We start from the raw sequence: 25135 nt of genomic DNA, 5'->3' as shown, positions 1-25135 counted from the left end.
GATATATGCAATTCATCTGAAATAAATTCTGTATATGCGTAGGTGTAAGTTGATATCACGTATATGCCGACCCCTTAATTGAGGAGCAAAATCAAGGGGGGGGGGAGAATCAAAAAGCAGGGGTAAGTCAAGCCCCTACTTTCCGGGGAAAAAATTTAAGTTTTGCGGCAGTTTCTGAAAATAAACGCTTTAAAAAGAAGGAAAATGAAATGTGTTGAACATACTAATGAACAAAAATGTGCGACTATTTTACTTGTGTTAAAATAGTTCCATTTCTGCAATCATAATTTTTATAAGGAGTGTTTTTTCATCATTACAGTATTTGTTGCTTTTATTTTGAATTAATATCAATAAAATCTTATGTTTTAGTCATGTTACAATTTATTTTTTCAAATTTCTACGCAACCATCAAAAAGATTCGCAAATCACATTTTTTGAGAAGTCTGTCTTTTACTGTAACTATTTAGACTTGATTTCATAGTTGGGCCATACCAAATCATTCCTGATATTTGAGTATTGATTTCTTTAGCGTTTGTTTAAAAAGGCTGAACTAAAATCAGGCAAATGTTCTTTTGAATAGGGTTTTTCTTCCCAAGAATTGTTCAGGGAATTTTTTTTATAAGTTTCTCCCGACACCCATAAGCTGATCCCCCCCCCCCTTTTAAACCACACTTTTTTATACTAAATTGCTTAACTTGTACGCTAGTATGTATGGTGCTTCTAAATGTTGGAAAAAATCCCTTATTGGTTGTAATAAAGGCACATCTCAAATATGAAAAAATATAATTAATGATTTAAAATCTTAATTTAATGCCATTTCCTGCCACAGAGCTTGCACAAAAGAAGTTTACGTACCTGGTGCATGGGGTTAATAAGCAATATAATCAAAAGTATCAAATCATTAATTGTAAGCTATTAATTTAGGCCGAAGAAACAAACCAGTACACAGAACATCAAAAATATTTGTGCTTTTGTAGTAAGAAGTAATATAGGGTGTAACTTTTGATTTCTCCTATGCTTTTTTTTTCTTTTTTTTGAGATGTGCCACTACACTTGAGAAGGCTACAAAACAAACTACAGATACAGCTAGTTCTAAGTACAAGTAGGGTGAAACTATTCCGAGCTTTCGTTAATGTTAATACATAACTATTTTTTAGTAATTTACCTGTACGGGATTCTTTTCTTGCTGAACATGGGAATATCGTCTTCTAAATTTGCGTTTATAATGCCAGCTGTAGTCTAAAATAAAAAGTTATTGTACTAAAACTTTGTATCATGAAAGAAACATTTAATAGTTCAATGACATATTAAAGCACTTTACATGAGAAATTGATTGAATGCATAACAACAGCACATATTACAAAATTCATATTTTCAATTTAAAAGTGTGGTGGAACAATAAAAAAACCTATTAGCTAGAGAAAAATTTAATCATTAAAAGCTCTTTTAAATAAATATTTTGAACTCATTGTACCAATTTTTTTCAACTGCAAAATACACAACCAAAAAAAGGCTAATTTCAGTGTGCAACAATTATTTACAATGTCACTCAATTTTATGTTGACATTCATTGACTGCACTGTACCAGCTAATGATGACTGCTCTTTTTCTTTTTTTTTTTTTCTTCTTCTGTAGGGTAGTGCTGCATGCTGCTTTTACCCAATATACTGCTGGAAAAGAACAGAATTCTTGCAAATAATACTTATTTGTTTCTGTCACAAAAATGTGTCAGACAATACTTTACGTAGTAATATTTTTTGTGCTACGCATATGTTAACAGAAATTATTTGACAAGTAGCTGTAAGAAATACGGTGATGCTAATGAAAATGGTTAGTCCTAAGATAGTGGCATGCTTTGTAATTTGCACTAAAATGGTGTTGCATCTCTGACCATGATCAGTTCTTGTTCCTTCAGGCACAGCACACCTGAATGATTTTTTCATCATTTTACTTCTATGTCCTGCTACAACTTTTCCAAAACTAGTTAATATTTTTTACTTCAGTTGTTCCTAAAGAATTTATAAATACAAAACTTATGAATAAATTTTAAATTACTACAAGATTAATTATTTTTGTTTTTCTTTTATTTTAGTCAGAACAAAGTCCGAGCAGTAGGCCAAGAAACAAGACCAATAACAAAAAGAAGAAAATTGATAAAAATGATATCAGGATTCGTACTCAATTTCAGAAATAAAATGAAGGAGTTTTGGAGGAGTTTTGAAAGAGTAAAATGAGATTTTGAAGGAGTACTAATGGGCTAACCTTAAGTGATGTTACTTTGTGTTTTCAATATATCTGACTCCATTCCCCTTTGTCACAAAGTGTCACACTTCACCTTACTACTCTTCTTGTCACATGTCACATTATTATAATAACTAAGTGAAGTCACTTTTTGTCACCCTCTCCCTTCCCCTTGTCACAATTTCTTGAATCCGTCTCCACCTCAAGGTTTAACATCACTTGTGGATGTGGATGACCCTTTTTACAATATCGTACATAACTACAATTTACTTATTTTTTTTAACACAATCACTTAATGTAGTACTTCTTCTTATGTATCTTTAAATATTAAAAAAAATTAAACAAACTGACTGTTGCTGCTGAGAGTTTGGTGGAGGGAAAAGCAATAATCATTCAACTCGAAAAAAATAGCCAAGCAGCATTTAAGCATGTTTTACTTCACTTATGAAATATCTTAGTCTTCTAATAATATTTTCATTTTTAACTTTTACAACTTCTGTGCTCAATTTGTAAATCACACCTTTATGAAAAAATTAAATATATGAAATAACTACATCAAAATCATCCTCGTTACAAAGTTAGTTGTTGCCCGAAATATTTTAAGTTACTGCCATAGAGAAAGATTATGTACTCTTGAACTAAAAAAGAAGGAGTTTTGAAGAAGTTAAGACGAAAATGAAGGAGTTTGAAGGGCCCTTCAAAAAAATTTCCTAAATGAAGGAGTATTGGAGGAGTTTTGAAGGAGCGTACAAACCCTGCTACATGATCTCGAGTAGGAGACATTGTGGCTAAACTTCCAAACCCTAGTTAATTCCCCCCCAAAAAATTTTACACCCTAGTCACCAAACATTGAAGTTTTTTAACAAATAATTCCCTGTGTCACCCTACTTTTTGTAAAATTTATAGATATTTTTTTCAAAATCCCAGTCAGCTAAAAGACAGGATGATGGAAGAATTGCAAAATTTGTTCTATTTCTTTTTTTTTAATTGAAATTTTTGTTTCTAAGAGGGTGCACAAAAACACATCGACTTAGCAACTAAAGTAAAATTTGTCATATTTAACTGTTTCACTTTACTGTTAAGTTATTTTCTAAGAAAAAACTTAAAAAAAACACACAGAATACAAACCATTTCTGGTATCACTGGTTTTCCCGTCATATAGCCAGAAGACATTGATGTAGCTTGCTCATACTGATCAAATAGAGAAGCCATTGCAGATTACTTTAATACTTTCTTGCACAATTATAAGAAATACTCCTTTTCTGCAATTAAAAAAATACTTTATAATCTTATTTAAACAAATCTAAATACACATTTTGAAAACAGGAACAGTTTGCTTGAAAATGGCACATCAAAAATACAGGCCCTTAATTGGGGAGGGGAATCAGGAGCAGCAATCTTTTTGGGGGTTCACCCCCCCCCCCCCCCCCCACTAATAACGTCTTGACAAGCAGATAAAAAAAGAAAGCAGTGTATCCCAAAACATAAATATACTTTAGTACAATATAAAAGCAGACTTAATTTCTTTTTTAATCTTGACAAAATCTACAATGAAACTTGAAAAAAAATTAATACAGGACTTTTTTTACTGAATACCTAAGATGAAACTCTTATGCAATGCAATGCTTCAAAGATTTTTATTTTGCTTATTTTTTTACAGCTTGAATATTTTTTGCGGGCATAAGGCTCATAGGAGTGAAACCGACACTGTTTTTACACCGAAAAATAAGTGGAAAATATCCAGAAAATTTCACCTCTTAAACTCGTAATAAGAATGTTAACAGCTGTGACAGTCAACTTTGGATAACTCAAAATCCCAAGGGACCAGTTAAAGTCCTTGAGTTGTTGGTACTTTGAGTTACAGGGAGTTCCCATAGTCTTCTCAAGAGCTTGGGACCCAATGAAAACTTAGTGATAATATTTGAGTTATAATGCTTCAAGTAATCGAGAGTCGTATGTACAGGGTGTGTATTTTAAGTAATGAGAATAAGTCCACAAAAAATAATTTATTAGAGATCTTGCTACATAACTTTAGTAGTCTTCAAAATATGCTCCTTGAGCATCAACACACTTCTGCAGGCTACGTTTCCACGTTTTGTGCGCTCCCTGGAAGTCGAGAACCAAAATATCCTTCTGAGTATGCGTGCAAGCCCTTTTGACATCATTCAGGATCCCGTGGTGGCGCCCTTTGAGGCTTTTAGGGCAGGTTTCACTTTGGTGAATAGGAAAAAGTTTGCTGGGGCTAAGTCAGGGCTGTAGGGAGGCTGTGGAACTGTTACGATGCCATTTTTTGTCAAGTTCTCGGCAAACACGAAGCACAAGTTTGGTGCAAATCTTTCTCATCCCAAAATCCTCAATGAAAAATGGCAGAGCTGCCAGAAGCTAATGATCCAGAGCAGCATTTCTTAATTTTTTTTTAATAAGTGAAAACCTTTTAAATAACCTGCTGTTTTTTTTTTTTTTTTTTGAGGAACCAGTTTTTTTTTTTTTTTTTTTTTTTTTCATAAGTAGTATAGTTTGAAGCAACATTCTTGAAACGTTTTATTTACAGTGAAAGTAAAAATTATTTCAGATAAAATTTTGTAATGTCCAAAAACATATTTCGAAAATTAACGGCAAAATTCATGTCAATTTAACAAGGGCTGTAACATGATAGTCTCTTTTTTTTTAATTTAACATATGTTAAAATTCATTTAAAAAAAAAATAAGAAATACAGTCGAGCCTCCATATATCGAACTTCCACATATCGAAATTTTCTATTTATCGAAATCCCAGCAAATTTTAATGTTCATTACATAGAAAAATTGTTTCTATATATCGAAAAAATCTCTATATATTGAAATTATTTTGAGACATTTGTAGATTTTTTTTTTAAACTTTAGACTGTTTGTCTCATGAAAAATGAAGGTTTAGGGGAGAAAATTATGTTTGCTAAAGGTTGCTAAGAAACTCATAAGAAATCTGGCTTTGAGGGGTGTGTAGATAGGTCGTTGTTCCGTTCTGGAGTTCTTAAATTCCTTCAAGTTTATTTCAAATCTTAGTTGTAACCAGTAACACTGTAAAATCAGTTTCAAGTTATCCTTTTTGTCTGTTGATTATCATTCCTAGTCTTTTTAGCTTCAGTAGAAATCATTCAAGTTAAGTAGATTGATTTTTTTACTTTTCTCTCGATTACATTGTCAAAACGAAAATCTCCTCATGTGGCGAATCAAGTTGAACTGCCGAAGAATGAAGATGTATGAAGGCACAAAAATGTAATTTCTGTTAATTTTTCAATTATTAACTTTTACTTAATCCAATGCTCGTATAAATTAGAAATTGGGTTTCATGCACGAAAATTAGCTTTAATTTTAATGTTTTAGGAGATTTTTATGATAAAAACAAATTGTTTCTATATATCGAAATTTCTATATATCGAATTTTTTTCCGTCAATTTGCTACTTCGATATATGGAGGTCCGACTGTACACGTTTTTTTTCGCCCAAAAAAATTCCTGGGCCAAGATACAGGCTGCCAAAGATGGCAGTCTTGTCATGATTTCTCACTTGGGATTTTTGTCAAAATCTTTAAAGTACATTATCTCAGGAACAGTAGAATATATTTTTTTGCAGTTTGTTTTATTTATAAGTTTTTTTTTTTTTTTGGTTTAAAAACATATGCAATATTTTGAAATATGTGCTTTAGTTTTGGGGAAAAAAATTTTAAATGTTTTTCATTTTTCTCAAATATGTCAATTTCAAAAAACTTTCTTTTTTTTACAGTTTATTTAGTATCACTGAACATTATGTTCCCTGAAATGGAGAGCTTCCACGTTTTCCTTTAATAGAATTTTAGAGGCATTTGAAAAAAAAGAGGGTTTTTTTAAGGAACTCTTTACGTAATTGCAGACCTGAAAATTCCAAAAAAAAAAAAAAAATTATAACAAGTGGCCAGAAAACACTTTTAATTAAGTTACATAGCAAAAAAACTCATTTTGATTCTACTTTATCCAGGAGTTTGTTTTTTTATCAAAACTAGAACGCAATCTCCAGCGATTTGTTGTATTTCCCCACGCAATCTTTCAGCATAGCGCCAAAAGAATCGTTAAGCACAATATCATTTTGTTGTTCTCACTTAATTTTATATCCTGAATAAAATGGCAACTCAATATGAAAATTTCGCTATATAACTTAATTAAAAGTGTTTTTCGGCCACTTGTTGTGAAATTTTTTTTTGAATTTTCAGATCTGTAATATGTAAAGAGTTTCTTAAAAACCTTAATTTTTTCAAATGCCTCTAAAATCTGAAAAAGTGGAAGTTCTCTTTTTCAGGGAACCTAGTGCTCAGTTGTACTAATAAACTGTAAAAAAATGAAAAGTTTTGAAATTGACATATTTGAGAAAAACATTATTTTAAACTTTTTTTTCAAAAGACTGTGGAAAAAAAACTAAAGCACATATTTCAAAATGTTGCACATATTTTTTAAACAAGAAAAAATATTCTTTAAAGTAAAGCAAACCGCAGCAAAATATGTTCTAACGTTCCTGAGATAATGTACTTAAAAGATTTTGACAAAAATCCCAAGTGAGAAATCATGACAGGACAGCCATCTTTGGCGGCCTGTATCTTGGCCTAAGAATTTTTTGGGGTAAAACAAAGAAAAAAATTATGAATTTTAACATATGTTAAAATTAAAAGAATCCGAGATTCCTGTTATAACCCTTGTTGAATCGACATGGATTCTACCTAACAAAAAATGAAATTTGGAAATAGAATTTTGTAGATACAAACAAAACTTTAAAATTAAGTATAAGTTTTGTTCATTCAATAAATATTTTAAGTTGTCTAAAAAGAAAGGAAAAAAAAGAATGAGTGCTTCGTGGAACCCTTGATTGATCTCTATGGAACAGTGGCCAAAACCAGAGCCCTTCATGAGGTTATGTTATTTGTAATTTTTGTTGGCAAGAAATAATGTATCCAGTGCCTCATTGCACCAGGAGGGGGAAAAAAATTAAAAAGGGCTGTTTTACTTGTTCATGGCGATAAATAAAGCAGTGCTAACCCATTTGGCAACTTTTTGCGAAATGTGGCAGACCTGAGTGAGTTTGAAATTAGAAAATTTCTGCTGATGATACTTGAAGCTAAATCTTTTTTTTATTTTATTTTTTTTTTTTATACACCATCTCATTTTTTACATTTTAGTCACTTTTAGGCTGAAATAGCAGTTTTTTTGACAAAATAGTAGTTTTTGTCCTCATTTGGGTGAAAATAGTCGTCATAGTCTGCAACTCTTCAAAATAGTCGCAATAGTCACTCAGGGTTGCCACTCAATTTTGGAAAAAAAATTCCATGTGTTTTCCCTGCATGAAAATAAAACATTACAAACGAGCGAGCACTGATTATATGGAAAAGAACATTAATATCTTGATAATTTCACCACAGGGTAAAAAAACGAAACACAAATTTCTAAATAAATAAGGAAAAGTAAATAAGAATTCATAATAACCGAAATAATAGCATAGTGGTTGAATATATTCAACTCTTTATTCAAAAAAAAAAAAACTTCTCTTAGCCATGGACCTAAAAGTGTATAAGTGACCCAGAACAATGATTATTGACGACTAATTTCATACTCTAAATTATCATAAAATTCAAGATTCTATTTTTATGATAAATATTTTAATATTTACTTTAAAAAAAACTTTCAAGCAAAATTACCATTTTTTATTTTACTTTATTTCTGAACTTTATTAATATTCTCATTATAATTATTACTATTTATTTAATTTTTGGGAGTTTATATATTTGGGAATTGATTTTTGTAACTTTAATTTAAGAAGGAAAAAAAATTCCCTGTATTTTCCAGGTTTTTGAGGAAATTTTCGAAATTTCCCGGATTTTCCCTGTTTTTTTGTTGATTTTTAAATTCCCTGTATTTTCCCTGTTTCTTCAGGTTTCCCTGTGGCGTGGCAACCCTATCACTTTTTTAGTTGCCAGTGGCACCCCTGACAGCAAGATGTCAGATTTGACAATTTTCCCACCAAATTGGAAAACTAATCTCAGAAATAGGAGAAAATTTTCACCAATTTTGCATATTCTACGTTATGATAACTCCCCTAGTTCTTCGTTTCCTTCAGTGAAAGTAACAGGTACGGAGACGATAGTAGCGACCCCGGTTCTTCTTTGAACAAAACCCTGGATTAACCACTGTTTCACTCAAAACATATTTGAACACATCAAGTATAACAAACACCAATTAAAACAAAATGCACGGGAAGTTACGAATAGCTTCAAAATACATTATAGAATGAAATTCAGGAACCTGGAATTCCAATGCAATTGATAGAACTCACTTCTAAAACAATGAACACGAGCCTAGAGTACACATTTCCATGACAAAGTATGCTTTTAAGGAAACTTCATGCTTGTGCTGCATCTATTCACGTGCATTTGGTTCACCTTACAAGACATAAAAGATAAAAACTCTTAATTCTTGTTCCTTCAAACCCCTTTAACACACCTCTTTATTTACCAACGAGGAAGCCTAGCGTCTGAAAAGCGACGGCTACGGTTTTCGTAAATAATTTCAGTGAATTTTCCAGTTATACCGAAAACAGATTTAAATTCAAATAAAGGCTACTTGTGTTATTATATAACGGAAGTAAAAATTCAGACAGTCGTTCGAATGTCCAATATGTAAATTTTTTGAAAGTTGTGTTCGATGAGCGACCGGTTGATTGATCACGTGCTAGCTAGTGACGTCAGCTGATGCCTAAGCATTGAAGGTGACGTCATTTTTACCGTCATTACTTAACCGCTGTGTTTCCGGTTACTCATCGAACGCAACAATTGTCAGTTTAAAATTCAGTTAAAAAGAAAGTTAGTTGTAACCGAGAGAATTTGTTTATTTATGTCCTTTCAAAGATATCACATTTTTCGCTTATATCTACAGAATAAAACATAACCCAATGTTTTGACGAAAATTGAATATTGAGTTTCAATAGTTTATCACTTTTGCGAACATTTCACCCTTAAGATGTTTCGTCCAGTTGTAAATTTCCTCAAATGGTCGAATTATTCTAACGGTGTTGTGCTTAGTTTTTGTTCAAACGCTAAAAAATCCGCGAAACCATTAAGAAAAACAAAAGGTTCATCTGCAGATTACAGAACTCAGCATTTTGTTGATTACCGTGAAACGACTGTTCAAGGGGGCAAAGGAGGAGACGGAGAAATCGCTTTCTTACGTTTACCGAAAAATCCCTTCGCCGGGCCATCGGGAGGCGACGGGGGAAATGGAGGGCATGTCATTTTTGAAGCGTGCAGTACTACGAAATCGCTGGAAAGTGTTCCGTCTGTGATTCGAGGTTTAAATGGAACTCGAGGTCGAGGCAAACATATGCATGGCGCCAACGCTGAGCACACTATTATTAAAGTACCAATTGGAACTCTTGTGAAGGAAGATGACAAATTTATTTATGATTTGAATGCTCCTGACTCGAAATACATTGCTGCTAGAGGAGGCGCTGGTGGCCATGGTAATCATTTTTTCCTAACCAATGAAAACAGGCATCCAGAAATCGCAGAGCTGGGCGCCGAAGGAGAAGTCCGCAAATTATGCCTTGAATTGAAAATTATGGCACATATCGGTCTTGTTGGGTTCCCGAACGCTGGAAAATCTACTCTTCTAAGAGCAATTTCCCGTGCACGACCAAAAATTGCTGCGTATCCTTTTACCACCTTGAACCCTCATGTTGGCATTGTCCATTACGACGATTACGTGCAGTTAGCTGTGGCTGATCTCCCTGGGTTGATACCAGGAGCACATGAAAACAAAGGATTAGGAATATCGTTTCTGAGGCACATTGAAAGGTGTTCAGGCATTTTGTATGTCATTGACCTCTCCGTGGAGAACCCATTAGGACAGCTAGAACACTTGAAATTTGAACTGGAGCAGTACCAAGAAGGACTGTCTAGAAAGCCTCATGCTGTTGTGGCAAATAAGTGTGATTTAGGAGCAGATGCAATGGAGAAGTACCATATGCTGAAAAGTAATGTTGAAATTGAAGTGTTTCCTGTCTCTGCAATGTTTGGTAACAACATCTTAAATCTTTTACAGTATATTAGGAAATTGTATGACGAAGGAAATGCACCTATGATATGGTGAACAATAGTTATGTTTTAAAAAACATAGTGTATAAATAATAAAAATATATTTTATTGGTTTTGATCCTTTACCATTTGTCTATTACGAAACATGCTAGATATTGTAGTATCCTCAAACTCATATTTAATCATTTGGTTGTTAATGAAACTTGAATGCATCTGTTTCGGATAAACCCCTTCTTCCATGCAAGGAAGTAATTATATATATATATATATATATATATATATATATATATATTCATCTAATAACTTCTTTACTTTCACTATAAAGGAAATTCTATTCCACTGCAAAACATTTTAAATTTTTCGGCTATGTTCTATGCCAAATAAAGTTGAACTTCCTTTTCGCACTATTGTCATGAAGATGAATATTCGCCTATAAAACTATTGGCCATTTAATCAAGTAATATGACATTAAGTGATCTGTATCCTTTTCTTTGTCAATAAATCAGGATTGATAAAGAAATTTCTATGTTTTAATTCAGAAGCTTTAAATGTCAAAACAAATTTTAATGCTCTAGCTCCTCTCCTTGTTAATGCGTTATGACTACCTTGCTAATGCGTCAAGGGCGCCCCAATTGAAGGTTGCTGGGACCAGCAAATTTTGCCTAACAATTCAGCAAGATTATGGACAATATGTAGTAGCTACATTGCCATTTCGTTAAAATTATAACTAATATCTTTAATTAGGTGTGGGTATTTAACATTCAGTAAATTGAGAATTTCCCTCCTCTTCCCTCCCAAAAGTTTTATTTTGCGGTCTTTCTGGCTACAGCTTTATGTCTGCTCCATTTGCAGTAATTTTCCTTAATATTTATGCACTCTTCTGGTTTTGATTTGCAATTTTTGTTATTAAAAGCAACAGTAAAAAAAATAATTACATAATGGAATAAAAAGAAAATGCTTTGTTTTCAGTCCTTATGATCTGATAAAACACGAAATATATTTTGCTTTAAATTTTTTTTTACAACTACTGATTGTTAAAGCAAAATTCATTTTTTAACTTTCTTTTCTCTGTTTTATATTTAAAAAAATGTATAAAATTTAGTAACAAGTTTTGTTTGCAGATTTATTTCAATCTAATCTAAATTAATCCATCGATGGAAAAGTATAGAAATCTATAACCTTTTTAAAATTTTACAATAGATAAACTTTTACCTGTCCTTAGTTTATCTTAATATAAGGGAATGTGGGTCAGAGTGAAATAGTTAAGATAAGTTACTTTTTTAAAAAATAATAAATTGAAAATGTGTTTGGAAAATCATGGAACACAAAGAAAGAACAATGCATTTTGCAATAAAATTGCACTGAAACGTTATTCTTTATTTTTGGTGCTAAATTTATATCTTCAAATAAAAAGTGGAAATTTTTCTTTTCTTTTTTTTTTTTTTTTTTTTGTGTGTGTGTGTGTGTTAGCAAAATGAAAAATAAAATATTTTTCCAATAAAATATTCCCCATTTAATAATTATAACTATTTTGGTCTAATGGATAGTAATAATGAATGAGGAATATAAATTAAGGATAATAACCAGGGTTGCCAGATGTCCTGGATTTCAAGGGACAATTCCGTATTTTGAAAAATTGTCCCGCGTCCCGGGGGAACGTGCATACGGGACGGCTAAAGTCACGTATTCTGGCTAATAACAGTATTTTACAAAACGAGACATTATTTTAAGGGAAAAAAATAACAAAACATGTGAAATAAAGAGCAAAACGAAAATAATTTGGCAGCAAATGCAAAAAATGTTATCGTTTTTATTTGGTTTGTACGTTTTTGTTTTGGCGGCAGACCATGAGGTTTACTCATTCAAATTTCCACATTGGCTGGTGTGGCATTTAAAAAAATTTTTTGCTCCACGGTTCCTTCCATTACTATTTTTGATAAAGTAGTCACATTTAACAAGAAATTTTTTCGATTGCACTGTTTCTCTTATAGCAAACGCAAGTAAAAAATTAGTTAGCACCTGTTCCTATCAACGTCGATCTGCACACTGAACATCGTTCTATTGCTTGCTTTATTCTCTGAGATAGAGTTCCTCCAAACTTGTGCTTACCCATAAACATACCGAGAGAAATCTTCGGACAGCTATGAAAACGTTGTTTATCACTCCTTAAAAATACACCATTACCAGTAATTGAACTCAATCTCAAAAATATCCCCCCCCCCTTTTATTTCACTTCTAGAAGCCGTCCTGTATTTACTCTTTTTAAATCTGGCAACCCTGATAATAATCCTCATATCAATAATAGCCCAGGATCAAGTAACCCGCGTGTTTCAACGATGAAACTCGCGCCACGGCATGATAATTTGATTTCATGTTATGGTAATGTTTAACATGCAGGGAAAGGGTTTATTGTGACAAGGCTGAACTCGATCCAGTAACTTAACTGTTTTACTGGTAAGACTTTCATTTTAGGAAAACGAAGAAACCAAAACAATTAACACTTATCTACGGGAGTTTAGGGTTGATCCACTGGTGTTAAGGTTAAAATTTCCACTATCAAAATATTACTAAACAGGCAATTGCCTGGTTCAAATGTAGAAACAACTTTCACAGGTCATACCATGATGGGCGATTTTCTAGTAATGAATGAGGATCATAAATAAAATAATGAATGAGGAAATGAATAGATAATGAAGCAACTAAATGAATGACATAATTAATGTATGAGAAAAATGTAAATGAATAAATAAAATATTGAATGGAGAAGAAAGCAGGGGAATTATTAAATAGGAGTGTAAATAAATTAATTAATGAATTCATAAATGATTTAACAAATAATTGAGTTAGTGAAAGAACTATATTACTTTACCCTGTGTGCACTTGACTAATTGTACAAAATATTTAAAATAAAAATAAGCTTTAAAATTAAATAAATTCTGCAACCATTATTGGTGGGTTTCAGCAAATATTCAAATGTTAGAACTTGATCATTTTCTAGTTACAAAAATATTTTTGTAATTACTGCAAAACATTACAAAATGAGTATCAATTTTTTTAAATGACTTGTATAACCATATGCTTTGATTTTCAGAGATTTTTGCCTGAGTATAATAGACTATACATGATGTGGTTAAAATATTACCAGATAAGTGGCGTTAAAAGCAGAGTAAATATTTCACTCTGCCCCACATTCTCCTACATAAGTAAAAATTACTAATCATTAACTAAAACTAAGTTAAGAATTTTTACTTTTTATGTTTTTTAATAAACTTTTTTAAATGCAACCTAAAAATGACAGCTTAAGTTTAAATTTTTTACTTTAATTTAGCTGTGTTGAAGTAAAACAAACAAACCTCTTTATTTAAATTAGTTTAATTTCATAAATACATAAATTAAAAAATTAGAAACACTAAAGAAGTTAATTTTAAGGTTTTTTACTTCCTTTTACAAAAAAGAAAGTATTGTATTCGCGAAAAAAAATTCACTCAAAAATCGACCTTAATTTCCGTTTTACGCACCCCCGAATGAATATTGAGTTTTTTTTCCACACGACCACACGTGGATAAGTGCCTAAGAACGTACAAACACGCGAAATATCCATAATGACGATTCCCGAGTTAATTACAACGAATTTTCTCGTGACATCTGTATGTACGTATGTATGTATGTGCGTATGTATGTCGCATAACTCAAGAACGGAATGTCCTAGAAAGTTGAAATTTGGTACGTAGGCTCCTAGTGGGGTCTAGTTGTGCACCTTTCTTTTTGGTTGAATTCGGATGTTCCTATGGAGGTCTTTTACACCTTTTTTTTGGGGGGGGGGGAATCATTGTTAATTTCGATGTAAACTCAAGTGGTGTTATAATTCGGCGGACGCTTGGCGATATATCGCCAGTCTTTAGGTCGCCAAGTTTTGTTGCCAACTTGGCGACAAATTTGGCGATTTTTTAATAATTGTTTTACGTTGGCCACTGTTAGTGATATTTAGAGAATAGAGTATTGAATCACATTAAAATTGCCAGTAATGGGGAAATTACATTAAGTTGGAGTAAAAGGAAGTCATGTGATGCACACATCAGCTCGTTTTAGTTAAAGCATAAATTTTGTTTAAATTAATTACTTTAGCACACTCTCATTAAAATATATACAAATATTAAAATCTTGTATAATAAATATAGTATTTTTAAATGTTAAATATTTAATTAAAAATATTTGGTTAATTTTGGTTACAGCACACCTCCCCTCCTCTACCTTCAAAGCAAAGATCAAGAAAATATTGGGAGCCTGCATTTATTCCAATCCCCTTACCTTTTAGTGTATGTTTGTAAACATTTGGATATGAATGAAATCTAATGAATATGGGTCTGAGATCGGTCAAGTAGGATTTTCATGTTCGTGTACGAATATTTTTTTGTAAACCTGTTTTTGTTAAAAGTTCGTTTTCAGATTGCATTTCTTATTCCCTTTTTTACTTCCTTTTACAAAACGAGCTGATGTGTGCATCACATGACTTCCTTTTACGCCAATTTATTGATAATAGCGCCTTGGAGTAAGCAAGGAAACACTAAACATTTTTACCCCCAGTTTCTTTCGAACCAAAAAAAAAAAACGTTTTACACAGATTTATTTCCCCATTATTGGAAATTTTAATGTGATTCAGTGGTTAACTCTTTAAATATCACCAACATTGGCCGAATTAAAACAAGATTTAAAAATTTAAAAAAAAATCGCCACATTTTTTGCGAAGTTGGCGACAACATTCAGCATTTCTACACAGGCGTCGTTGGCACGGGTAACAGGAAGGACATGTCCTCCTCAATATTTTGAACTCATCAAAAAGTACCCCTCAATATTTCGAGATGAATAAACGTGCATGAAAAACTTCATGACTTTCTCATTTCTGAAACAAAATTGGATTAGAACTAGAGCCTAGACTAAAATAACAAAAACTTCCTTATCTATCGCTCTATCTGGAGAACCATCCCTGAGTCACTCATTAGTTTCCCACGTTGCTATTCGGCTTGATGAGTTTTCTAGTTTTTTACTTTCCCATTAAAAGTAAAAGAAAGAAGATAAAAGCATGGAAGATGGCTAAATGCATCTTTAAAATATTGTTTAAAACAAAAAAAAAGTAAAAGATATTGCGAAGTAGAGTCTGAGATGGGGAAAGTATGCTCCTTCCCTCCAACATTTTTGATTAAATAGTCTGATTCGAGCAAACTTTTTTTTGTTCGTATGATCGCAGCGAGAACGCTTCATTCTCATATTTCAGTTTGATTTGATCAATTTTTCGTTCAATTTTGATCAGTTCAAAAAAAACTTAGCATTGGCGCCTACAGGAAATTTAAGGCAAAAAAAAAAACATAAAGACGGATTTGCTTTATGCAATTCATGTTGGAAAAAGTTCTTGATACGGAGAGTAACGGTATAGTTGATTGGCACAACTTTTGTTCAATTTTGAACAGTTTAAAAAAAAGTGAACAATAGCGCGTACTGCGAAATTTAAAGCAAAGATAAATTCCGAACTTAAAGGCAGATTTACTTATAGCAAACTGTGTTTGAAACAGCTCTTGGTGAAGAGAATGTGCAGAAAACATCTTTTTGATTTGAACAATTTTTCGTTCAGTTTTGAACAGTTCAAAAAATATTTTAACATCAACGCCTTCGGGGAAACTTAAGGCAAAAATAGATCCTGAAGTTAAAGGCGGACTTCTAACATTGTTTTAAAAAGTGTCGTTGTTGATGAAAAACGTGTACAGAACTAGTTTTTTTATTCAGCTATTTTAAGAGTATTTTTTAAGCAATTCGAAATTTTTTAACGTTACGGAGAACGCGAATTTTTTTTTTTTTTAAATTATTTATTTATTATTATTATTATTATTTTTGTACCAAAAAGTTTAAAAAATAGCTCAGATTCTGGATACATTCTAAATTTTAGACTTAAAAAAATAGTGCGTTTTTTTTTTCTCTCTCTTCTTTCTTTTTGCCATTTTGAAGCATAAATCTCGATAGTTAATTGCTAAAAACTAAAAATAATAACTGGACTGCAAAAAAAAAAAAACTGTTGTTTCTACAATATAATACTTGCAGATTTGAGGTTCCAATTTAAAACTAAAATTAACAGTAATGTCCTGTTTTAGGAAAGATTTGTCCTGTAAAATCAACAATAATAATCTGTAAAATTAGCAGTAAAATATTGTTTTTTAATGAACTTGCCCTGTGAAATTAACTGTTAAAATTGGATAAACTAAAATTAGCAGTAATATACTGTATTATAAAGAAATTCTCCTGTGAAATTAACAATGATAAACTGTAAAACAAGCAGTAATACACTGTCTTGTAAAGGACTTGTCCTGTGAAATTAACAAATATCAAGTGTAAAATTAGTAGTAATAAAATGCACCTTTTTAGTAGCGGTATTTTATGGTCTTATAAACGATTAATACAGTAAAAATAACAGCTGTAAGCCATTAAGTTTAGCAAAGATCAATAATTTTTAAGGTTTTTTTTTTTTTTAATCATTCTCTTTTCATAGCCGGAATCAAGGGCGCCCATATAGGGGGCAAGGGGGGGGCTCAAGCACCCCTTAGAAATAAGAACATCCTTGTTTTTGATGCTTTTTTTCTTTGCAAAAAGGTTTAAAAATTTCTTTTCCAGCCATTAATGAATAAGGTATTAAAAATGTCAAATTTTAATATCTCTAATCTGTACTGAAATCGGTTTCCATGGGGAAAATATTCTGCTAAACCATAGGGAAAATTTTTGAGCCCCCCCCCCCTTAAAATTTTGCATATGGGTGCCCTTGGCCGGAATGACTGCTTTTATAGCTGAAAAACAATATAGAAAAGTAAAGCAATAAATTCTTATGCACGTAGTAGAAATCAGTCCACGTACACTAAAAAAAATTGCGTAACCTTACTCCATAAAATCGGTGGCTGCTTAGCTGCCTCCAATGCTCTGAGGCAACGTAACTAGTGTAAAGTAACACATCGCTTGTGGAAAGTTACACCATGGTAATGAAACTATAGTGTAACGTCTCACTCATTTCTGCGTAAGGTTGCACCAGTATACTTACAAATTACCCGAAAGGTTACACATTAGCAAAAATTAAGGTTTCATCTGACTTTCTTGCTAATTGGTACTCATTTTTAGTTCTAAGTTTACTTATAATATTTCAAATTAACTATTCGGTGGTTTAAATTATCCAGATATGTAAATGATTAAGTAAGAATTTCTTTATTTAAGTTTTAAATTGAGAGTACAAAAATTAATTTGTAGGTTACAATACTTGAAATATCATTTATAACAGTTTAAAAAAGTCATCCTAGAAACCCTTTCCTTACAGCTCTGTCTTTTAATTATTTGGTTATTCAATATTTATCAAGTTCAAGTATTTTCACCAACTAATGTACACCAATTATTTATTTATTTTAAAATACAAACAAGACACATTTTTATTAGCCTGAGTGGTGTCCGAACCCACAGCGCAAATTTCACAGACAGGTCGCAAAGCTAGAGCTTTTACCGCTCTACCACAAAGGCCAGTTTTTGTTTTGCTAGAAAGAGTTGATCTTCTCCGCGCCGATGCTGATCTTTAAGCATGCGCTTTGAATTCTACAGAAACCATGGCGCAAGGTTCCTCCAACAATTTAAGTTTTAAAAGAATGATACTACACACTTCAGAATTCGTGTAACGTTTCTCCCATTAATACTGGTCCCCTTGGAAAAAATTTTCAGTGTACAAAATCTGTTCTTTTTCTAACGTTTTTTTAGCTGCAAAAACAATGTTTTAGGGGTTTTCAAACTGGGTGCCGCGGCACCCTGGGGTGCCGTAGGAAGAGGTGAGGTGTGCCGCGAAGTTTCCATATTATCAGTATAGTATATGTTCGATGGGTTTGCCAAATAAGGTCCAAGAGATCAATAAGGCTATCCCTCCATTTTTTGATGTGGCATAGCAAAAATTCACCAGATCTTGACTTCATCTTCATCAGAAAGCCAAATTGATGACAAAGCGTTATCATCAAGCATTTTTAATAAAACAGACAAAAGTGTAGCAAAAGTTAATATAGTGGAGTGATGTAAAAACAACCTGATCTTATCTTGTTATAAGTTTTGCTTCTACAACATGGTTCACTGTAGGTTACTAGTATAAAAAAAAAGTTGTTTATTGTTCTTAGCCTACTTCATGTAGATGACGAATTCACAAAGATAAATGTCGCTGTGTACCGTCATTTTTTTCCCTATGATTTGATACCAAGAAAATCAATTTGTTAACCGTTATTAAGGCCGTGGTTAGCCTTCTTAGCACTCCGGTGTCCTTATAATATGCCGCTGCATACAATGAGGTAGTGAGAATGGGGGATGCAAGTGGACATTTTCAAGTTTTGAGTAAAACGCGTTTAAAGATAACATCCTAGGTAGGCTTTCATTGAATTTTTTTTCTAAATCATGTTGTACAGCAGCAACTTCCACGGATACTAGTACCATCTCTTGCCCCAAGACAGAGGAGAGGTTCACCCACCATGTGTACTGGTTATCACTGAATTCTTAATTTTGCCACGTACATCCCTTTGCTTCTCACTGCCTCCTATGTGCACGAACTGTACCAAAAAAAAAAAAAAAATAAGTAAAAAAATAACGAATCCTGTTCTGAATATGGTGATTGATATTTCTAAATTTCATGGAAGTTAATGGTAAAAACATTACCAAAAATTAAAATTTTTGGTAATGTTTTTGATGTTATCAAATGTTTAACATACATCGATATTAAAGACTTTCAATTCATTTCAGTTTGATAGTAGTTTTTGGCACTTTTGTATTCATTCATAAAGGAGAAAGATTTTAGGTTTCGAACTTCAGGGTAATCTTATTTGCAGCACTTACGCACTTATATAAATAATAGAGATGGACTAGGGTGCCGCGAAAAAATTCTGATTCTCCAAAACAAGGTGGCCCGGGTCGAAAAAGTTTGAGAACCCCTGTTTTAGGCTATGAAAAGCGACAATGAAAGAAATATAAAAACCTTTTGCATAAAAAGCATAAACTACAGTCAAATATGTTTAATTGATATTAATTTCAATGTACACAGCATAAAGCAATGCTATCTTTATATTTTATAACATCAGTTGGAGGAGAAAAAATGGGGCTTTTTCGTTTCTATAAAGAACTTATAGTTCTGTTGCAAACTTAAAAATTTACAAACAGAAAGTTTTTGCTTTTTCATGAAAAAAAGCTTTTTGATCCATAAAGATTTTTAAAATGAGAAAAATTCATTGTTTAACTGAAAGTACTGCATCGTAATTTCTCTGCAAATATTTTTTCTCTTGTGTTGCTAAAATGTGTAGCACAACGTGGGAAATATTATGCAGTTATGCAATCCATTATAGCTTTATTGTCACGGATTTCTTCTTTTTATTTATTTATTTATTTATTTATTTTATTTTATTTATTTATTTATTTATTTTTTTTAATGTAATCAGAGTTGGACCATGGAACTGCCTTGTTTGAGAAATACTACTAATACTACTGACCATATACGGAAGAGATATGGGATTGTTTCCCAAAGACGAGTATATTTTAGTGGCGTTATTGTAGTAGGGATTTTCTATTTTCTCTGTGGAAAGATGATTGATTATGGGCCTAAAATCATGATATTCGGCTCAAATGCCAGAGGAAAAAGCTGCTGAGAAATTCTTTTAGCCTTATATTTTTATTGATGCATCTAAACAATTTATGTGTGCATAATATTTTATTAAAAAAATTATTTTATTTATAGAAACATAATGACTGGTATTTGAGTTTGTTTGATAATCCTTAGCAAGTCCGAACATTTTTCCCAAGCCATCAATAACAGAATTAATTGAAAATCCCGTTCTTTCCTTACACGGTGGCTATAAAAGCCATTTTCTGCAGCTGACAATCATGAGTAACATAGCTCGATAATCAACCACTAAAAATCGTAACTGAAAGGAAAGGGAAAGTAAAAAAATAAATAAACAAACAAATAAAAAAAAATCGAACAGATGATTTAAGAACAATAAAGAAGGCTAGAAAGTGTTTTATTCTCTCAATTGGCGAAACGATTCAATTAAATTCGAAAGTGAACGAAGCGAAACGATCACTCGCTCGGTACTCACCAATCGACAAGGCCGTTCGTTCGATGTTCTATTTGTTGTTAATTCACGTGTGCCGCGACTCGAATACAAACAGATAAGCTGGGAGGGCTTTTTCTTTTCGTTCGAATGTTATTCTGAGCACATTTTGGCGTCTGAAAAGTTTTCGCAATCCGTTTTTATCGTCAGTGAAGGAGATACGGGATGTTGGTAGTTTGCGAGACAATGTTTGATAAGGATATCCATCGCTGGAATCGGCCCTGATTACTGTTTATTCAATTTGGGGCTCAACAGCTTTTGCTTCAGTTTTATTGCATCGTCAATGCATTTTGGGCGATGTTTCCGAGGTGTGAAGCGTAAGACGAAAGGATAAATTAAGAAGTTGCCTGGAACTTTTTCTGAGGTAAGTTTTAATTTTTCTTCATGCAAAAAATTAATATTTTTGTTGTATATAAAGTTTAGTGCCTCGAAGCTACCCACCAAAAATCAGGTTCTGGAGCTGATATCTTAAACTAAAAAAATATTTGAAGCATTACCAATTCTCTAAAATGATTTATTATGATTTTTTTTAAGAAAGAAAAACTAATTTTAATAAGAAGTTTTCGAAAAATGATAATGCTTTAAATATTTGGTTTATTTAAAGATATCAGAAGCAAACCCGTTATTATTCCAGGGGAGGGAGGGGAAACAAAGGGTGTATACTGCCGTGCTAATGCTAAGCGCAAAAGTCGTATCTACAGCCGAGTTCAAAACGAGAAACTGCCATTTAAGGGGTTACAACAGTACCTCAAAAATGATCAAACGATCAAAAAAAAAAATTATTTCTTATTTCAAAACTAAAAATTATTTCAAACACAGGAAAAAAGTTTCATCGCTTTAATTCAAATATTTAAAAAGTTATGATTGTTTTTAGGTCATGCTCGCTGTGTTTTCTATGCAAAAGAAAAACTTTAAATTGCTTTTTCTCGATGATCGTTTTTTTTTTTTTTTTTTTTTTTGCGATTTCAAGTCATTAGAGAGATTTTTTTCTATAAAAGATACAGCTTTAAAGTAATACTTTTCGCAGTTAGGATAATATATTTAACAAAACTGTGCATTGGATAAGCATTTTATAAAAAACTCAAATATTTAGATCATGTTATACCAATAAAAACAATTTTTTTAAATAAAAATTAAGATTTTTTACATAATTAATCACAGAAAGTTTTCTAATAAATATATAAGCAAAAGAATGCAGAGATTTTTAGAGATAATTATTGCAATCGTTTAGCAGAAAACTTTTTTTCAAAAACAAAAAAGCCTTAGGGATTTTAAAAAATTGAAAATTTCCTTAATTTTTTTTAAAGGTTAATTTAAAAAAAACTGAAAGTAAATTATTGATTGCGAAGTGACTGTGCATGTTATCGTTTCAAAGAAAAGCAAAATTTACTGAAACTAAAAAAAAATGTCTTGAAGGTTGACCCCGTAAAATTTTGCGCCTCCATGTATTTGATGCGGGTGCAACTTTTTTGGAATTTTTCAAAAAATATTCCCACTCACAAGTGACCATCAAACGTTGTATTTAGGTGAAATATATGACAAAAAAAACACCAGGTGACCGTAACTCAATTTTGATAAAAAGCGCAGATACGACTTTTCTGTTAGTACGGCAGTATACTTAATGCAAATTTTATTGGGAAATAACAAAAACTACGCCCACTTACGTATTAAAAAGAGACATTCATTTTTCAAAAGCAAAAGGGAGCAATTTCCCCATGACCTGCCCTTAGTCTGGAAATATTTCTTGGGAGTCAGCTCTAGAGTACTTTACCTAAATGGTTTTTTTTTTTTTTTCCTCACCTGATTTTTTTGTCGAGTTAAATCTGAAGATAATTTTAAACCAAAACATACTAATTTTCAAAATTCAATTTCAGTTTAGAGATATTAATAAGCTAGAAGTAAATGACTGAAAGGAAATGAGATCAGAGTGAAGCTTTAAAAAAAAAATTAATCATGAAAAGCTGTAACTTTTTTGAGATCTTTGTTCGTTTACAAAAAACGTTTAAGTTTTAGATAAGTGTTAAACAAAAATTGACTCTCTCTATTTATATTTTTAAAAGTAAAGTTAATTCCTTTGGTTATATGCACTCTGGGTACATAACAATGATGGTAATAATGTTTTCTTGGTTCTTTTCTTTCTTTCTCCCCCCCCCCGCCCCCAACGTAGAATATCGATTAATGAATTATTATAGCATCAGTTCCAGTGATTGTACACAAAAAATTTTAATTTAGTATTGGTGGGCAGTTTACACGACCGAAGACAGTTTCAGTACATTAGTACCTGCTTTTATTTATATTTCCATTCAGGAAGCTCTTTCTTAATGAACCAATAGATCCATCAATCATTGCTTCCCATAAGAATAAAAATTACTTATCGCTTCCTTCAGCACAAGTTTTCCCATTTGAAATCAACATACTTCACTACTAGTAAAAGTCATTTTAAGGTATCATAAGCTTATTTTCACCAAGCGCGGATCTAGAAAGCGCCATGGGGGGTCCTGTCCCTTCCTCTTAATCGACCAAATATAGTCTAAAACTGCATTCTGGTGACTTTTGATCACCAATTTGATATCTAAAACAATGTTTAAAGCAGTTTCAATTTACGACCTCATAATTCTTCTGCGAGTGCTCACGAATTCGACACAAATATACAATTTAAACAGGTTCTTTTTTTTGTGGGGGGGGGAGGGGTTATGAAATGCTATGCAAAAAAAAATATTTATTTCGAGTCCAAGATAAAATTCTCTTTGCGAGGTAGTGTTCGACGAAACCCATCTAAACGGCACCCAAAACTCTCTTTCAAGATCATTTTTCTGCAAAAACGATGCACTTGAAAAGCCCAAAAACAGCTCTTTTGATAAGTTTAAATCAGGGCCGGATTTGGAAGTGTGGAGGCCCCGGGGCAACGAAGGAGTAAAGGCCCCTAATCAGAGTTCAAAAAATCATCATATTTTCGAAAATATCCGATACTTTGATATATATCCGAATATATTGATATATATGTATATATCCGATATTTTCGATTTTTTTGACCCGTGAAGGTTAGGATATTTTGTAAAAATTTTATTGTGGGGGCCCCTTTGTTGTGGAGGCCCAGGGGCAGTAGCCCCGCCTGCCCTCCCCTAAATCCGGCCCTGGTTTAAACGATCATGTCTCTGAAATCAAAACCAACACTACTTTTTTTAAGAACATTTTCTGAATTCCCACTTGTAAAGCTTCTTAAATTTTAAAAATTCCAAAGAAAAATTTTTTTGTTTATCAGTACAATTCGTAATGTAGTTTAATATTCTGTATTCGAAAAGAATATAAGAGTGTAGAAACGTAGCTACATTTTTAGCACTTACTTTTCATTTTCTCAGAAACTGAAATAAGTTTTATAAATTTAATTCTGCTTATTAATTACCAAAAGCGGTGGAGTTATGTGTCAGTAATTTAGTTATTATGTGTTACATTATGTATTGTTTAGTTATTATGTTAATTATTATGTGTGTATACTATGTGTATAGTGATTTTTTTCAAACATATTCAGACCTTGATTCAATATCTAAAAAATGTCAATAGAACTACATATTTTTTTTTTCTTTAACTTACATATCTTCAATGAAATTTTGGAAAAAAAAATAGTTTTTCTTATTACTCTACCCTTTCTTTCGTTTTCTTTTTTTTCCGTTTCAATTTAATTTAAATACTATTTTTCACAATAGGTTTAAGTATCTATATTCTCAAGTGATTTAAAATCGTAAAAAAAACTTCTTTGAATTTTTAACATCTCAGTTAACTTGCTCCAAAAGTGACAAGTTTTCTTTTTTTTTTATTATTCAAACAAATTAAAAGTAAATTTTATTGTTTATTGAAAGAAAAAAAATTGATTTCTTCAAAAACGAAAATATGAACACCTAACTTCGTTTCGAAACAAGTTTTCTTTTAAAATATAGTACAGTAAAACCTGTAAAGTTGACCACCCTTGTAAGTTGACCACTTATCTAAGTTGACCGCTTTTGTCAGGAACGGAATTAGTCCTATCTTATATAATGAAGGAAAACCTCTGTAACTTGACCACCTCTCTATCTTGACCACCTGTTTATCTTGACCACTAATATACACCAGCTTTGGTTTGGAGTATGGTAAAAAAAAACCTTTGTAAGTTGACCACTAGGCAAAAGCAAAGCTTTATCAGTTATGCCTCAAATAAGTAACCAGACATTTTAGAAAAACCTGTGAATATTTATGTTTTCATCGAAAAACATTGGGCTACTGTTAAGTCTCAGAAAATGAGCCTAACTTCAATAAGGAGTTATTTTGTTGAAAAGTAGATTACCATGGTCACAAATGTACGAGAAAAAAATCAAATGAAGAATTTGAGTCACTTTTGACTTGTTATGATTTTTTAGGAATTGTTAATATCAAGTAAGTAGTTTTTCATAAGCAATGAGGCATTTTTTTTTTTTTTTGATCGATTCACAGAAATTTTAAATTTGTATGATACTTTACACGTCATTCTGGTAAATAATCTCTAAAAATATTTAAACATTTTTTCTTATTGTTTTAAAGTAATGTTAAACAATGAAAGTGAAATACACTGCCAGCTCAGTCATTTCCAGCCGAGGACTACAGTTTCGTGCTTATTAGCACTCATCAGCCCGGCATAGGAAAG

General features: G+C 31.9%; 3 protein-coding genes across 3 annotated transcripts in view; 2 read left to right on the top strand and 1 right to left on the bottom strand.

The window, feature by feature from the left end:
• LOC129229308 (vacuolar protein sorting-associated protein 18 homolog) overlaps nucleotides 1–8741 on the bottom strand; it is a 138610-nt gene extending 129869 nt beyond the window's left edge. The window contains exons 1-3 of the mRNA XM_054863591.1: nucleotides 8575–8741; nucleotides 3370–3503; nucleotides 1166–1239 (exon numbers count right to left, since the gene is read on the bottom strand). Of these exons, the coding sequence (XP_054719566.1) occupies nucleotides 1166–1239; nucleotides 3370–3453 (158 nt within the window). The 5' untranslated portion in view covers nucleotides 3454–3503; nucleotides 8575–8741. The remainder of the gene's footprint in view (nucleotides 1–1165; nucleotides 1240–3369; nucleotides 3504–8574) is intronic.
• A 388-nt stretch (nucleotides 8742–9129) lies between these two features.
• LOC129229571 (mitochondrial ribosome-associated GTPase 2-like) lies at nucleotides 9130–10488 on the top strand. Its single transcript, XM_054863902.1, has one exon. It carries the CDS (start codon nucleotides 9258–9260, stop codon nucleotides 10383–10385), a length of 1128 nt encoding a protein of 375 aa, XP_054719877.1. The 5' UTR covers nucleotides 9130–9257; the 3' UTR covers nucleotides 10386–10488.
• Nucleotides 10489–20467: 9979 nt separating this feature from the next.
• LOC129229631 (proton-coupled zinc antiporter SLC30A1-like) overlaps nucleotides 20468–25135 on the top strand; it is a 42660-nt gene continuing 37992 nt past the window's right edge. Inside the window, exon 1 of the mRNA XM_054863985.1 lies at nucleotides 20468–20845. The gene's annotated coding sequence lies outside the window, so the exon portion shown is untranslated. The remainder of the gene's footprint in view (nucleotides 20846–25135) is intronic.

This window comes from Uloborus diversus, chromosome 9 (assembly GCF_026930045.1).
Source record: "Uloborus diversus isolate 005 chromosome 9, Udiv.v.3.1, whole genome shotgun sequence".
NCBI classification, from domain to species: Eukaryota; Metazoa; Arthropoda; class Arachnida; order Araneae; family Uloboridae; genus Uloborus; species Uloborus diversus.
This window is presented reverse-complemented; position numbering and strand designations above follow the sequence as displayed.

Coding starts and splice junctions, on each gene's coding strand:
- LOC129229571 (XM_054863902.1), top strand. CDS start 9,258: ATGTTTCGTCCAGTTGTAAATTTCCTCAAATGGTCGAATTATTCTAAC.